This window comes from Xenopus laevis, chromosome 2L, assembly GCF_017654675.1.
Source record: "Xenopus laevis strain J_2021 chromosome 2L, Xenopus_laevis_v10.1, whole genome shotgun sequence".
NCBI classification, from domain to species: Eukaryota; Metazoa; Chordata; class Amphibia; order Anura; family Pipidae; genus Xenopus; species Xenopus laevis.
In genome coordinates this window covers 181,448,661-181,463,883 of record NC_054373.1, presented here as the reverse complement: position 1 = coordinate 181,463,883, position 15,223 = coordinate 181,448,661, and the positions used below count along the sequence as shown (strand labels likewise).

At 43.6% G+C, this 15,223-nt stretch overlaps 1 protein-coding gene across 6 annotated transcripts in view; it reads right to left on the bottom strand.

Annotated features, from left to right (window-relative positions):
* Positions 1-8,326: 8,326 nt before the first annotated feature.
* The window catches only part of LOC108705781 (cGMP-dependent 3',5'-cyclic phosphodiesterase-like), a 296,620-nt gene continuing 289,723 nt past the window's right edge, over positions 8,327-15,223 (bottom strand). For 5 of the 6 annotated variants that reach the window (XM_041582772.1, XM_041582771.1, XM_041582773.1 and 2 more), the window contains 8 exons: positions 14,827-14,914; positions 14,655-14,702; positions 14,191-14,265; positions 13,010-13,109; positions 12,651-12,763; positions 12,247-12,285; positions 12,037-12,143; positions 8,327-11,699 (listed from right to left, as the gene is read on the bottom strand). In XM_041582772.1, coding sequence (XP_041438706.1) covers positions 11,477-11,699; positions 12,037-12,143; positions 12,247-12,285; positions 12,651-12,763; positions 13,010-13,109; positions 14,191-14,265; positions 14,655-14,702; positions 14,827-14,914 — 793 coding nt within the window. In that variant the 3' untranslated portion in view covers positions 8,327-11,476. Of the gene's footprint in view, positions 11,700-12,036; positions 12,144-12,246; positions 12,286-12,650; positions 12,764-13,009; positions 13,110-14,190; positions 14,266-14,654; positions 14,703-14,826; positions 14,915-15,223 lie in introns of those variants that run through there. The other variant, XR_005965535.1, reaches the window with a different exon arrangement.

Here is a 15,223-nt window from a genome sequence, read left to right as displayed (position 1 = left end):
AATAGATAGGGATAATACAGGGTTAAAGAGGGGAAATAGTAGTTGGGGATAATACAGGGTTAAAGAGGGATATAGTAGATAAGGATAGTACAGGGTTAAAGAGGGATATAGTAGATAAGGATAGTACAGGGTTAAAGAAGGATATAGTATATAATGATAATACAGGCTTAAAGGGGATATAGTAGATAGGGATAATACAGGGTTAAAGAGGGATATAGTAGATAGGGATAATACAGGGTTAAAGAGGGGAAATAGTAGATGTGGATAATACAGGGTTAAAGAGGGATATAGTAGATAGGATAGTACAGGGTTAAAGAGGGATATAGTAGATAAGGATAGTAAAGGGTTAAAGAGGGATATAGTAGATAAGGATAATACAGGGTTAAAGAGGGATATAGTAGATTAGGATAGTACAGGGTTAAAGAGGGATATAGTAGATAGGGATAATACATGGTTAAAGAGGGATATAGTAGATAAGGATAGTACAGGGTTAAAGAGGGATGTAGTGGATAAGGATAGTACAGGGTTAAAGAGGGATATAGTAGATAAGGATAGTACAGGGTTAAAGAGGGATATAGTAGATAAGGATAGTACAGGGTTAAAGAGGGATATAGTAGATAAGGATAGTACAGGGTTAAAGAGAGATATAGTAGATAGGGATAGTACAGGGTTAAAGAGGGACATAGTAGATAAGGATAGTACAGGGTTAAAGAGGGATATAGTAGATAAGGATAGTACAGGGTTAAAGAGGGATATAGTAGATAAGGATAGTACAGGGTTAAAGAGAGATATAGTAGATAAGGATAGTACAGGGTTAAAGAGAGATATAGTAGATAAGGATAGTACAGGGTTAAAGAGGGATATAGTAGATAAGGATTATACAGGGTTAAAGAGGGATATAGTAGATAAGGATAGTACAGGGTTAAAGAGGGATATAGTAGATAAGGATAATACAGGGTTAAAGAGGGATATAGTAGATAAGGATAATACAGGGTTAAAGAGGGATATAGTAGATAAGGATAATACAGGGTTAAAGAGGGATATAGTTGGGAGTATCAGATGATTCGGGTTAAATCCATGTTTTAGTCTGATCCAGTGGCAGGTACAGTAACTGTTTCACTGCTGGAGTTGGGTTCTCGGTACAGTCCTAGGTTCAGGGGGGGACAAGTCCAGTCAGAATGTTCTTCCAAAGATCCTCAGAATTATCTCTGGATTTAGAGAAATAATAGTCCATTTCTGTCCCAACAGCCCTGAAACACTGGGAAGGGAAGAGCGTGATAATGAGGTGCAGGGACAGGGCTATTCACTAATGATCCCCCTAATCTTTGCCTCATTACTACTTGTGTCTCCCCCATCAGCTGCTCAATCCCCGGGGTGTAGGGGAGACTTTAGTGAGAGGAAAATCAGAGAAGTTGCAGCAACAGGACTAGAAGAGAAATGACTTTATTGCACCTCAGAATCAGCAGAGCAGTTTCATAACCGAACACCAGGGGTCACTGTTCCACACAAGTCTGGGGATGGGAATTTATTGGCTCAAATCAACTGACACAGTCGAATGAAAATCCCATTTGCAGCTGCCCCTGAGTCTTCTAATGAACATTTATAGAAAGAAAATATTGAGTGTGACCCTAGTGATAAGTGTTAGTCCATTCCAGGCCCGGACTGGCAATCTTCGGCTTCTGGCAAATGCCAGAGGGGCTGCTAATAAGTCCCATAGAAAGTCAGTATTTAGTGGGCTGGTGGGGACTGTTTGGGCCTCTATGTCGGCTGATTGGGCCTCTGTGTGACTGAAATGCCAGGGCCTATTTGAATTCTCAGTCCGGACCTGGTCCATTCCTGCGGTATAAGGACACGGTTAGAGCCCGGGGCTGGTGATATGTGAGGGGGGAGGGGTAACATAGTAACTTAGTAACATAGTAAGTAAGGTTGAAAAAAGACACATGTCCATCAAGTTCGACCTTTTTTTTTTATTTTTTATTAACTACCTATCTGCCAGTTGATCCAGAGGAAGGCAAAAAACCCATCTGAAGCCTCTCCAATTTCCCTTAGAGGGGGAAAAATTCCTTCCTGACTCCAAAATGCAATGGGACCAGTCCCTGGATCAACTTGTACTATGAGCTATCTCCCATAACCCTGTATTCCCTCACTTGCTAAACACCATCCAACCCCTTCTTATACCTATCTAATGTATCAGCCTGTACAACTGATTCAGGGAGACAATTCCACATCTTCACAGCTCTCACTGTAACAAACCCCTTCCCAATATTTAGCTGGAACCTCTTTTCTTCTAATCGGAATGGGTGACCTCGTGTCAGCTGGAAAGACCTACTGGTAAATAAATCATTAGAGAGATTATTATATGATCCCCTTATATATTTATACATAGTTATCATATCACCCCTTAAGCGCCTCTTCTCCAGAGTGAACATCCCCAATTTGGCCAGTCTTTCCTCATAGCTAAGATTTTCCTTTTACCAGCTTACTTGCCCTTCTCTGTCCCCTCTCTAATACAATAATGTCCTGTTTGAGTGATGGAGACCAAAACTGTACGGCATATTCTAGATGGGGCCTTACCAGTGCTCTATACAGTGGAAGAATGACCCCTCCTCCCGTGACTCTCTGCCCCATTTAATACAACTCAAGACCTTATTTGCCCTTGATGCTGCTGACTGGCATTACTTGCTACAGCCAAGTTTATTATCTACAAGGACTCCAAGGTCCTTTTCCATTATGGATTTGCCTAGTGCAGTCCCATTAAGGGTATAAGTGGATATTGTTACATCCCAGGTGCATGACTTTAGATTTATCAACATTGAATCTCATTTGCCACTTAGCTGCCCAGATTGCCAGTTAGTCAAGATCCTGTTGCAAGTGCCACATCCTGGATGGAATTAATTGGGCTGATAGTTTTGTGTCCTCTGCAAACACTGATACATTACTTACAACACCCTCCCCTAAGTCATTAATGAACAAGTTAAATAAAAGGGTAATGTTGCTCCAGTAGCTAAAGGGGAGTCTTGAGCTTTGGTGTTGCCAGGCAATCGGCTTAAACATGTGACAAACCCAGAAATTCAATTCGACCTTTACATTAGAAACTTCAAGGAAGGGTCGGATGCCTTTTTAGCAACCATTACTGATATTAATATTTAGGGACAAATTTATCAATGGTCGAAGTGAAAATTCAAACTAAAAAAAAAAAAGGATCTATTCAATCAGAAACGGACCTATTTGGCCAAATAGAAACTTTGATTTAATTTCGGTTGGTCTTTTTTAATTCAAATTTCAAAGTTTTTCAAATTCGACGCTTGATAAATTTGCCCCTTATAGTATAAAGTGGATCCAGGGATTGATCTGATTCTCCTTTTTTTGGAGTGAGGAAATCATTCCATAGATTAAGAAGAGGCGCTTTGGGGGGGCAATTCATACATCATGGGTTTGGAGGGGGGATTGCTGCTTTTTGGGCAATCCCATTGGTTGGACAATAGTCAGAATTACACTATTGGTCGGCAGGAGAGGCACAGCCCTGGGCACAACAGAAGGGGTGGGGTTACTCCTACTTTAGCTGAACTGAAGCTGCTCATTACCATCGTGTATCCCCACTTGTTTGATGACCGGGGGTGAGATCCAGATTGGGGGTGCCACATAAGCTGGGCCTGGCACTGACACATGTAAAACAGGGTTTATAAATAATCCCCTTCATCTGTCTATGAAATTCTTTATGGAAAAGAAGCACATTCTCCATGCCCCGCCCCTCAAGGGTCCTGCCTCCTGGAACAACAACAGGCAGTGACGCATTTTGCTCTCTGGGTATCGGGGTCCTAGTGACCCCCTTTATATTATAGTTTTATGTACAAAGGAAACCAGCCCAAGGCTCCATATTAGTGGGTTGTTGGGATGGAGGGACACACAGATGAGTTGACAGTTTGGGTTTTGGTGCCTCATCACCTGATCAGTTGGGAATTGATTGAAGAGACACGGGAGCCCCCAAAATGACAGTCGGCAGTGGCAGTTCTCATGTCAAGGCCCAGTTCTACTAAGGATGGGTCACACGCTGAGGGGTAAAGTGACCAATAGGGAGTTTGTGACCCCTTTAATTTAGTCCCACTGGAAAGTAATGGACTGATCCTACGAGAGGTTCTGATGTGCGAGTGAGAAGATCAAGGGGAAGGGGGTGCTGGGGGCACAAGGGACTCTGGACAAACTTAGGGCAAATGTCACTGACCCCAATGAATTAAGTCACAGACACAAGAGCTAAAACACTAAATAAATCACTTTTGGCCAAATGATTATTGAGCCTGACACCACGTCAGATCCTCCATGCAGGTTCCTAGTCGAACCAAAATTGCATTTAGTCTAAGAATTTCTGCACTAATGGTCCTCAGCAATTCTCCCAAAAACACCGGCCCCATTGGGAGGACATTAATGTTCAGTGGAACTTACCTCTAATGTTCACCATAGTCTGCCTCCTCCTTATTCTTCATTCTCCTCAGTGGTCTCCTTGGGTGGTGTCTTTGTCCTTCTATTCTTCTTCCTCTTCTTCTCCTTCTTCTTCCTTTTCTTTTTTTTTCTTCTTCCTCATTTTTTTCTTCTTCCTCTCCTTCTTTCTCTTCTTTTCTTTCTTCTTCCTCTTGTTCTTCTAATTCATCTCCTTCTTCTTCCTCTTGTTCTTCATCTTCTTCTCCCTCTTCTTCCTCTTCTTCTTCTTCGTATGCACATGACCAACCAACTGGATTAGCCACTGGCCAACAATGAATTTTATCCCGGCTAATAGTGAGGACAGGGATATTATTGGATTGGGTAAAGGTCCCTAATATGGAAAGTGCAGCACGGGACAGGACCCCCCTTAAAATTAGGCCCTTTGATGACAGCCCTGCCCCAATAAACTGACTTATGGCAACATTAAAGGGCAAGCCAACCCCAAAAAGAAAACCTAATTCTAAGCAACTTTCCAATAAACATTTGGGGACCCTAACTTTGGAACAAGACATTTCCATTAACATATCAGTCTCATTGGACCCCCAGCAATTGCAGTTTCTTGTATCTTAGCAGCCTTTTGTCCCAACAAATCCTCCCTAACTGTTTGTACCTGCTTGTAGGGGCATGACAAAAATGTTGGTACTGCCCACTTGTGTACATGGGGGGCCGGATATAAATAAATTGTATTTTGATCCATGACTCCTTCCAGCTTTCAAACGGGCGTCGATGACCCCATCTAAAAAGCAAATGCTCTGTAAGGCTAAAAATGTATTGTTATTGCTACTTTTTATTCCTCGTCATTCTATTCAGGCCTCTCCTATTCATATTCCTGTCTCTTATTCAAATCAGTGCATGGTTGCTAGGGGAATTTGGACCTTAGCAACCAGATGGCTGAAATTGCAAACTGGAGAGCTGCTGAATAAAAAGCTCAAAAAAAACACGAATAATAAAAAATGAAAACCAATTGCAAATTGTCTGAGACTATCCCTCTCTACATCATACTAACAGTTAATTTAAAGGTGAACAACCCCTTTACAGGATGAAGAAAGGCAAAAACAAAGCATTCTGCAAAGCAATAAATAAGAAAGAGCAGGCCCGGATTTGTGGAAAGGCCAACCAGGTCCGGGCCTAGGGCGACAGAATTTTAGGGGGACGGCATGCTGCCCAACCAGACCCACATTGGTGTAAAAACACTGGGGATGCACTGGAGATACAATCATTTTGTACATTTCCCCTGCACCAATCCCCATTGCTCCTGTCCACCTGGAGGGGAGAGGGGCGAATGGCAGTGGGCCTAGGGGTGCCCACTATGTAAATCCGGCCCTGAGAAAGAGTGAAATGAGTGGAATTATATGAGGATTGGAATAGCTTTATGTACCCAAATGTACCCAAAGTGTAAGAGATGTTTGGTTTTTCTGCCAGTATTGGGGAACACTACAAGACAATGCAAATTCCCCATTGACTTACACTTTATGGCCAAAAGTATGGGGACCCCTCCCCCCAACATCTCATTCCCAACCCAAGGGAGTTAATTAGAAGTTGCCCCAACCTTTGCTGCTGTAACTGCCCCTACTCTTCTGGGAAGGTCCCACTAGATGTTGGAACATTGTTGCTGGGAGTTGTTGCTGGGAGTTGCTTCCATTCAGCCACAAGAGCATTAGTGCGGTTGGTACAGATGTTGGGGATCAGGCTCACAATAGGGGTTCCAATTCATCCTATAGGGGTTCAGTTGAGATGAGGGGGCAGATTTACTAAAGGACGAATTGTCGCCAGCGACCGCTCCGCACAGTTCACGTCACTTAACTAAGCGCCAATTCGCTACCAATACGTTAATTCACTAAAATGTCAAGTTGTGTCCTGGGCGGCGAATGATGTTGACTTTTCCCCAGCGCTACTTCGGCAGTGTGAGCATTTCATAGTGAAGACGCGCCGGCGTTCGTTTGTGCCTATTGAAATATTCGCTAGTGATCTTGCGCTTACATCAATTTGCATACGACGGGCAATTTAAAGTTATATGGACGTCTTTATTATAAATGTTGGTGCAAACGCCTGAAGTTACCACTTTTTATTACACTTGTCCACCGAACCTTAAAAGGGATGTTCACTTTCCAATCACTTTTTTTTTCACTTCAATTGTTTTTAGATGATTCCCCAGAAATAAAGACTTTTTTCAATTATTAGTTATTTCTGGTGATCTGAAAGCAACTAGTTGTTTGAAGGTGAACAAGCCCTTTAATAAAGACAAGAGAGTTAATATAATGCGCTACACATGAGCCCACTGTAAAATCAATGTTCCATTTGTGATGAAATGTCTGGAGAAAACCCGTTACCCAAAAAAAGGAAAAGTTGACATTTTTGTAACTTTAATGCATTTGCGGCTCACAGGATCTGATGTAAGTGACAGAAGATTGAGGAAGATCTCGCTTTTTTTTAGCACTTCTCCTGGTCTGAGGTGGCCAAGTCAACTTTGGCGAAAGAGAAAACGTAACGTTCAGTAAAATCCACATTTTAGTGAATTTGTGGAGTAACAATTGTTTGCCAGAGTGAAAAGTCGCCTGGCGATAGAGTGCGAATGAACGCTAGCGATGGTCCCGTTTGCTAACAAATTAGCGCCTGTGCCTGTTAATGAATTGGTGATGTCCCTGTGGATGGCAACAATGGGGAAAAGTCACTAGCCTTAGCCACTTCACTCTCTAGTGAATCTGCCCCGAGGTTGGGTCTGTCCCATCTCAGCAAACCCAGTCTGTAGGGATCTGGGACATGGGACATTATTGTGCTGAAATGGGTCACGGCCTTCCCCAAATTGTTCCCCAAAGTGGGAAACACGGAACAGGAATGTCATTGTACCCTGAAGCCTTGAAGGATAAGAAAATGTCTGTATTAATGAATGTAAAATTGATGAGGGGGTGATTCTAAGCACTTTTGTACATTTATTTATTTTTAATTCCAAGATATTAAAGGATACATGTACTGTTACTATTAGGGGCAGAACTACTGTGAGTGCGGTGGGTGCAATTGTACCAGGACCTGCACCCCCTCAAGGCCAGGCAGACGCTCATGCAAATCTGCCCTGAAAAATGCGTCCAGAGGGAGGTAGGGGGCCCTGGTGCACAGCCTACCTATGCTGATGGTGATATCTCCTTTCCTCCCCAACAATGAATAACTCTTTCCCCCTCTCTTGGTAAGGAATCCCATAATCTGACTGCCCTTATAGTAAAGAATCCCCTTCCTTTGCTGATGGTGAAATCTCCTTTCCTCTCTTTATTTGGTATCAGGTAGTGGAGGTCTCACCCTGGATGATATTAGAATGTCAATCACATGTTTCTATTGGGATCTATTTACTGAATGATACAAGTCTCTCCTACATGAACTTTCCAGCAGTGGGAATGACTGGTTATTACAGAGTCCCATCAGCTGTTTCTACTGGGAAATGAGTAGTTACTGGGCCCCACAGCAAAATCATTGAACCCCTAAAGTCTGGGATCACAACATTTTCCATACATATATATTGTTGATGCTTATTGGTCCCATGGGGCTCCCTACAGTTCCTGCCCCCAGCAGATTTTTGTGTTCTCTATAGTCACACCCCTGCTTTTTAGCACAATGAGCCCCTGACCACTGCTCCAGGCCCCTCCATAGGAGGAGCCACTGCTCTAAGATCCAAGGATTTCCCCACCTTGAAAAAGAGATGTTCATTGCAATGAAGAGAAGAAACCTCCTTTCATGCCCAATGCTTGTAACATTCCTGTTGACTGTGGAACCTTCTCAAGCCAAGAATGATGGTGGTACTCATGTGACTGACACTAGTTTTCATTATAGGAAGGTACAAAAGGAGTCAGGGTTCCACAGAAACATTTGGTATCTTTATATAGATATGTCAGTGGTAGAAAGGCTGTACATATGGAACAACAGAGTGCTAGAGAACACAGGCACATATAGAAATGCACTCGCACGTCACTCCCTTCCACTTCTTTTTGTGCATTCGCTTCAACTGTCCTTTCACGGAGGGCATAAAACAAAAACAAGTGGGTAGAATTGGCTACGGCACCCTCATGGTGTTTCTGATGGCACTGGGAAAGATTATACTGGCATTACTTGCACCCAGATTTTAATGTAAAACAGGAGCAAAAAGCCAGAGAGGAGAATTTGTTGATGTTGGATTGGGACACCCCAAGGTCATTGGTCATGTTCTGTTTCTGCAGTAGTCGGACCTGGACAAGCAGAAGACTGGAGCTTTATAAACTTGTATGATTGCTATGTGTATCTGCAATGATTCCATTTGTCTCCACTTGGTGCTGTATCCTAAACCTTCAGTTCGCTCACAACTGGGCTACAGACACGTGGACACAGCAAATAAATGTGCATCCTAAATATCACCCTGACCTTCAAGATGGAATTTTGGGAGTATCTAGTAGAACATGTAACCAGTCTATCCTAACTGAAGTTCTGCACCTCTCTCTTGGTGAAGTCCATGTGCTTCAGCCCTTGTACAAAGTAGGGAATGGTATAGCCACTAGTATAGCGGTTACCAAACTGATGGGTTGGCTCAAGTTTTGGAATCAAACAGTTCTAGTGGAGATACTGACTCATACAGACTATAAGGGGAATAGCACATGGACTGTATTCATCAGCAGAAAAGCACCCAAATCCAGCACTACATGACCAAAATGCCGGCTAGTAGGTAAATCACTTGGCAAACTCCAAAAATGTTAGGGATGTCCCTTTCCAAGCCTGCTAATCTGTCAGTGTGAGACGTTTTGGCATTGATACATCAGTCATTGAGAATAATATCACTATTTACACATACAATAAATTATTTCTGTTCCGACACTCACCCCAGAGCCCATTGTCTCTGAGGAGCAGCTTTGATATCAGTATAAAAATAAGTCATTACACAACTTTGCAGCAGTTCCTCCTATTACAGAGTTTAGTAGCATCCACAGGACTAGAGCCAGTCACGAGGAGAGGGCCACAATGCTGCAGGCTGAACCAACCCTTCCCCTGAACCAACAATGTCCAGCCTCTAGCATGGTGTCTCTGCTTTTGGCAAGAAAGACCTCCCTTCTTCTGTCTTCTTCATGCCCATGATGAAATGCAAAGAGAAATTAAAACCCACAAAAAATTAGGCTAGAAAGGATCCAATTAGCTTACTGTACCAGCCTAGAGGCCCTCTCTACTCCTCAAATGTTGACCCACATCTTCTCTGGGTCTTTGAATGGACCTGCTGTTGACATGATTGAGACTGTGGATGCCCATTGAGAATTGTGCAAGAATAAACTAAATAGAAAGGCCCCCTTTGAATGAGATGCACTCCTGGTTTTCCCTTATTAGTTCTCCCCTTGATGTTCCATTATCTTGGGGTTTTTAGGATACAGTTGACATTATTAAAAGTTTTATTTGAGTGTAACGTCTATTCAAAGGGAGCGTGAATGAATTCATGCCACCAGAGATGTACATGGTTGGGGTGCACCAATACACCACTTTTCTCACAAGTCCTTAGAACAGGTCAGAGCTCACTGAGCATGTGCAGTGTCCCAGACACCAGGGGCCAAACAATATCCGAAAGATGCAACAGAGCCAACTTTAGCTTTATGTGGATATTCACTCATATGGCTTCTGTACCCCTGGGTTGGACGCTGAGCCGTAACTTTCATGGTACATTATTTCTCAAGAAGAACAGACCCATGGGCAGTGCCTAAATGGATTGATTCATGGAGGAAATATGGGTTTCTTAATGCAACACAGACTGGTTTAAACCAAAACCAAAAGTAAGCAGTTCTCTAATGAACCCAAGAACAAAACTAAGCAGTAGCCCTTGATACAATTGTACAGTGTGTTTGTGGTTTTGAGCACCTCCAAAAGGCAACGATAAATGTGAAGAATACTTTGGGTGCCACATGTTGAAGAGTTGAGGATTTGTTTATCTCCAGGCAGGTGTGGACCTCTCTGTAGGACCATGTGGAGGGCAGTGGTTCAGTGCAATGTGTAGTCCAGTAAAAAAAGAAACAGTAGTCAACTACATTATGGGCCATATGTTACAGGAGAAATCTGGAGATATTCCAATAATTGGTTTCCTCTACAATGAATGGGTCCCTTTTAACAAATTACATGGAAATTCCCAAATTTGCCAAGTAAATATGTACAGAATTAGTGGCTACGCACCGGAAACAAAGTCTGGGAGAGGAGGGGCTTTTTTTTTTCTTTAAAATAAAATCTGTTAAGAGGGCCAACAATCAGCTGAGCTGAGTGTGTCCCCAGTTAAACATGTTTCTTTGTATATGTAGCCAATCCCACTCAGTATTCAGTTTGATTGCATGAATTTAAAATGTTCTTTCGTTCTCCAGCTGGCAAACCAGAGAGAACCCAGGGGCCCCTAAAGAATGAAGGTGGCACAGGAGAGAAGCAAGTATGGATGAGATGGAAATGGGACCCCTTCTGTTGGACCACAGGTATCAGTACTAAGGTACCAAGCGGTTGGATCATTAACATTCTGTACATTTTTGGTTAACTGGCCAAACGGGGTTCCCACCATTAAAACTTTCTCAGGGGTAGAGTAGATATATCAGTGCTTTGGCAAGGAGGAAACATGGAGGGGGCAGTAGTAGATTACAATAGAGAAGGTAGATGATTGTGTTGGGTGGGGTAGTAGCAAAAACCATTAATGCTTCCCCAAACTGGCAACTCGCCAAGGTCCCTCGTGGACAACCAATCCCATCATAGTTAACAGAACCCACAAAAAGTCTGAACCTATTAGAATGTCCCTTTCCTGAACGTTCTGTGCGTGAAACATTCTTTTTTTTTTTGAGGCAAGAAAAGTTTCTTCAGTCTGGATCGTTCTGATTGGCCAGATGCCATTGTGGTTTTGCGTAACACACAAGCTTTGCGCTGCACACAGGAGGCAAGATCACCTCATGACCTGAACACTCGGCCGCTCTTCACACTGAGGCTATAAAGAGTTGTATAAGAAAATGAGGGTGAAATGGTCTCACTGTCCCACCCATTAGTCGCCCACAACAGATTCCTTCGACTCCACACAACCGTTCATCTTCAGTTCATCTAGCAAACCCTCCTGTATGTCATATTCCTCATCCAAGAAGTCCAGGGAGTTGTTGCTGGGCAACCCTCTAATGGTGAATTTGTGAGAGACGCGTGTCCACTTTTCTCTGTTGGCCGCGACCCTCTCGTACAACTCGGAAGATTGCGGGAAGAGATCCTTGAGCAACCTGATAGGACAGAAGGGACAACGTGTCAGTCATTATGTACCTTAACCACAAAAGCCTATACCACAACTGTGTAGGAACTTTTAGCCTTGGGCCTACAGAGCACAATTATTATTGGTAGGTGCCCAGTAAAATGTCAAGCCTGCCTGCACTTCACTAAATGAGCACCCTACAGAGATGTGCTGGATGCACCTAGTTGACGTATGAGGCACAAGTTAACCAGTAAGAAGCTTCAAGTGGGTGTGAGGTCTGCACATAATACAAGATAGACTACACAGATCTGACTTGACTGCAGCCGAAGCTTTAGGAGAAGTTGTTTCTAGGCCACTGTGGGACTCACTTGTATATGGGCATGGCAATGTGCTCCATGAAGCTGATCTGGAGTTCAGGGATGTAAGCCTTCTCTCTGTCCATCATCTCAACCGGTCTGTTTCCCATTGCTTTCTCCTGCACGAGGAACAAGGCAAAGCATCACAATCCACTCACACTCACCAAAAAAACATACGGGAAACCAGAACCCGATCCCACCCAAAGCACAAAGACTACTCACCAGGTCTCCCTGAGAGAAGAATTCCTTGTAGATCAGTTCCTGTGGGAAAAAGAGGGTTCACATTACACTGGAATACCTTTTGGCTGGACATGATTCCACCAGAGGAGCACTTCCTAAACTTTGCAGGGGACCCCGAGGAACTGTCATGTATGAGACACAGGGACACTGTCATGTATGAGTCATGTTTCATTCAAACACGTGGCACTAACATTGTGGATTAGGTTTTTTAATCCTGCTGTGGAACAGTATGGCAGTTTGTACTGTATGTGCAGCTCCATTATGAACAGAGCAGCAGATTGTGCTGTGCATGGCTATGCTGAGATCTCTGCCCCCAACATAAGGTGCACCCTCTCCCCAACACATGGGGAATACACCGTGTCTGTGTGGCGCCAATACAAACTCACCGCTATCTTCCTGGTGGTCTTCCAGCCTTTGGTTTGGTCGGAGAGGTCACTGGAGGTCATTAGGAGGCAGATCAGGAGATAATGGTGATGTTTATTGTGGGGATCAAACCCATCTACAAGAGAAATACCAGTAATAAGCTCATTCCTATATACTTATGGTAAAGTCTCATGGGATGGTTTGTTGCCCCTGTGAAATTTCTTCCTACACAGTCAACAAAATGTAAGAAAACCCCTTCACACACCCCAAATGTGTCCCATTGACTTTAATGGGCAGAGTCAACTCTGGGGGTGTCCCTCTCTGCTTTCATGTTCTATATGATTCCCATTACCTCATCCAAGGGTGGAGGATGGGATATTACCTTGGGACATGTTTGTGAGCTCCTTGAAGATTCGCAAGTGATGTGCAAGGTCGGTGGCCAAGATAATGTCTCTCATCAGATCCAGCATCCTCTGGTAATCCTAGGGGGGCAACAACCACTCATTCAGTTGCCCTGTACCGCCTAATCCTGAGTCATAGCAGCTCAGCCAATGAGCAGAGAGTAGAAATTCAAAAAGAAATACACTTATGGTCCATACGGATAGAGTTTTTAGCTTGGGCAGTAGGCAGGACTAAAACAATGTTATCATGGCTTGGTGGGAGTCTGTGACTCAAGCAGTGGGTGGGACTAGGACACTGATGGTAACTTAAAGGGGGAGGAGGAGGGACTCTATAATTCAAGCAGTGGGTGGGGACTAGGACACTTTTATGGCAGCTTATAGATGGAAGAGCAGGGAGTCAGTAACCTAAGCAGTGGGCGGGACTAGGACTCTCTGATGGAAACTTACAGGGGTGGGGCAGCAGGCCTGGACTGAGACTCAAAATAGGCCCCGCATTTCAACTACACAGAGGCCCAACCAGTCTCTCACCAGCCTACTCCACAGTGACTGTCTATGGCATCTTACAGCAGCCCCCCTGGCATTTGCCACAACTCAAAGTCCAGGCCTGAGAGGCAGGGAGTTTGAAGCAGTGGGTGGGGCTAGAACACTTTTATGGCAGTTTATAGGTGGAAGAGCAGGGAGACAATAACCTAAGCAGTGGGTGGGACTAGGACACTCTGATGGAAGCTTACAGGGGGATGGGCAGGGATGTTGAAACTCAAGCAGTGGGTGTGACTTATAAGATCTAATGGCAGCATACAGAGGAGATGAAGAAAACTTTACCAGTTAGTTAATAAAGGACAATGAAGTGCTGTGCCATGAAGAAAAATGGAGAAGATGGATTAATTTTCCTGCATTAAAGAGAAATGAAATACAAACAGGGGCAGAAGCGCTGGGTACTGCAAGTACTGAAATCTACAAGAAACACATTTCCATTGATATTGAACTGAGTGGGGCAATATCTCCTTAATAGACAGAGAGCTGCCCAGAGGGGGCTGTAATATTCTTTGCAAATCCACGGAGAAATACGAAAGTAGGGGCCCCTCTAGGGCCGGGGTTTATCCTTTTGTGGGACCTTGTTAATAAAGTCAGTCTGCCCTCGGGCGCCTATTAATGCACTCACCTTTCTGGAGAACTGTTCTAGGATGTTACAGCCGTGGGAATTCAGGATGGCGATCGCCTGAGCAAAATGATGTCTCTTTGGGAGACGAGAGAACATAAATGATTGCACAGATAATGAACAGAATCATTTACAGGCAGCGGCACTGACTGCCATTCATTATTCATTGGCTTCTCCTTTATTAAAGCACCGAGTGCCAGTTCCTTTGCATACTGATACGTTCTGTAAGGACTTAGTGAAGCACGTGTGGAGGTAAGTACTATTCCTGCCATTACACCCTATTCCCAACAAAGTGATCCCTAGCAATTGGCCAGGGCACCCACTACCCACAAGAACAGACCTGCCCATCTCAGTAAGTGCTACTGGAATTCTCTCTATAATGTTGGAAATCATGAGGTTCGGAACTACCTGGACAGCCAATCTGTTATGAATAGGAGTGAAATCACCACACTTTATACATTTCTTACCTCCATGACAGACCCTTCGGAGCTGTATAAACCTGCCAATACTGATTTCTGAAAGGAAGAACAGGTGTCTGTCAGTTGGGAGGCATCATCACTGGCAAACATGGTGGAATATTCTGAAAAGATTGGAGGGTTCATCATCATCATCATCATTATCATCATAGAACCAACTTACAGAGGCCACTTGGAAGGAATTGTTGGTTCCTCTGTGATCCAAATCATGACACAAACAGGAGACAAACAATGCAAAGATTTCAATGTACCTGTAAGGAGAGAGACATATGAGATAAGTCATAGCAAACACGGAGGAGAAAGGAATTTCAGACAGACAAACATCTCATCAAATATATTATTATAAACAAAGATGGATGTTGAAGTGACTTGAGGTGTGTATCCCTGTTTAAATGAGCCTTCTGCTGTTCTAGTTAGTGTACTACTCTTCTAATAAAATGTCCCACTGTTACAATGAATACATTACCATAGTAATGAGTCCATCAAAGGTCCCACTAACAAGTGTCACCTGTTCTAATAAGGTGTCTAATGTTCTTAGACTTCTACTGCTCTAAGGAATC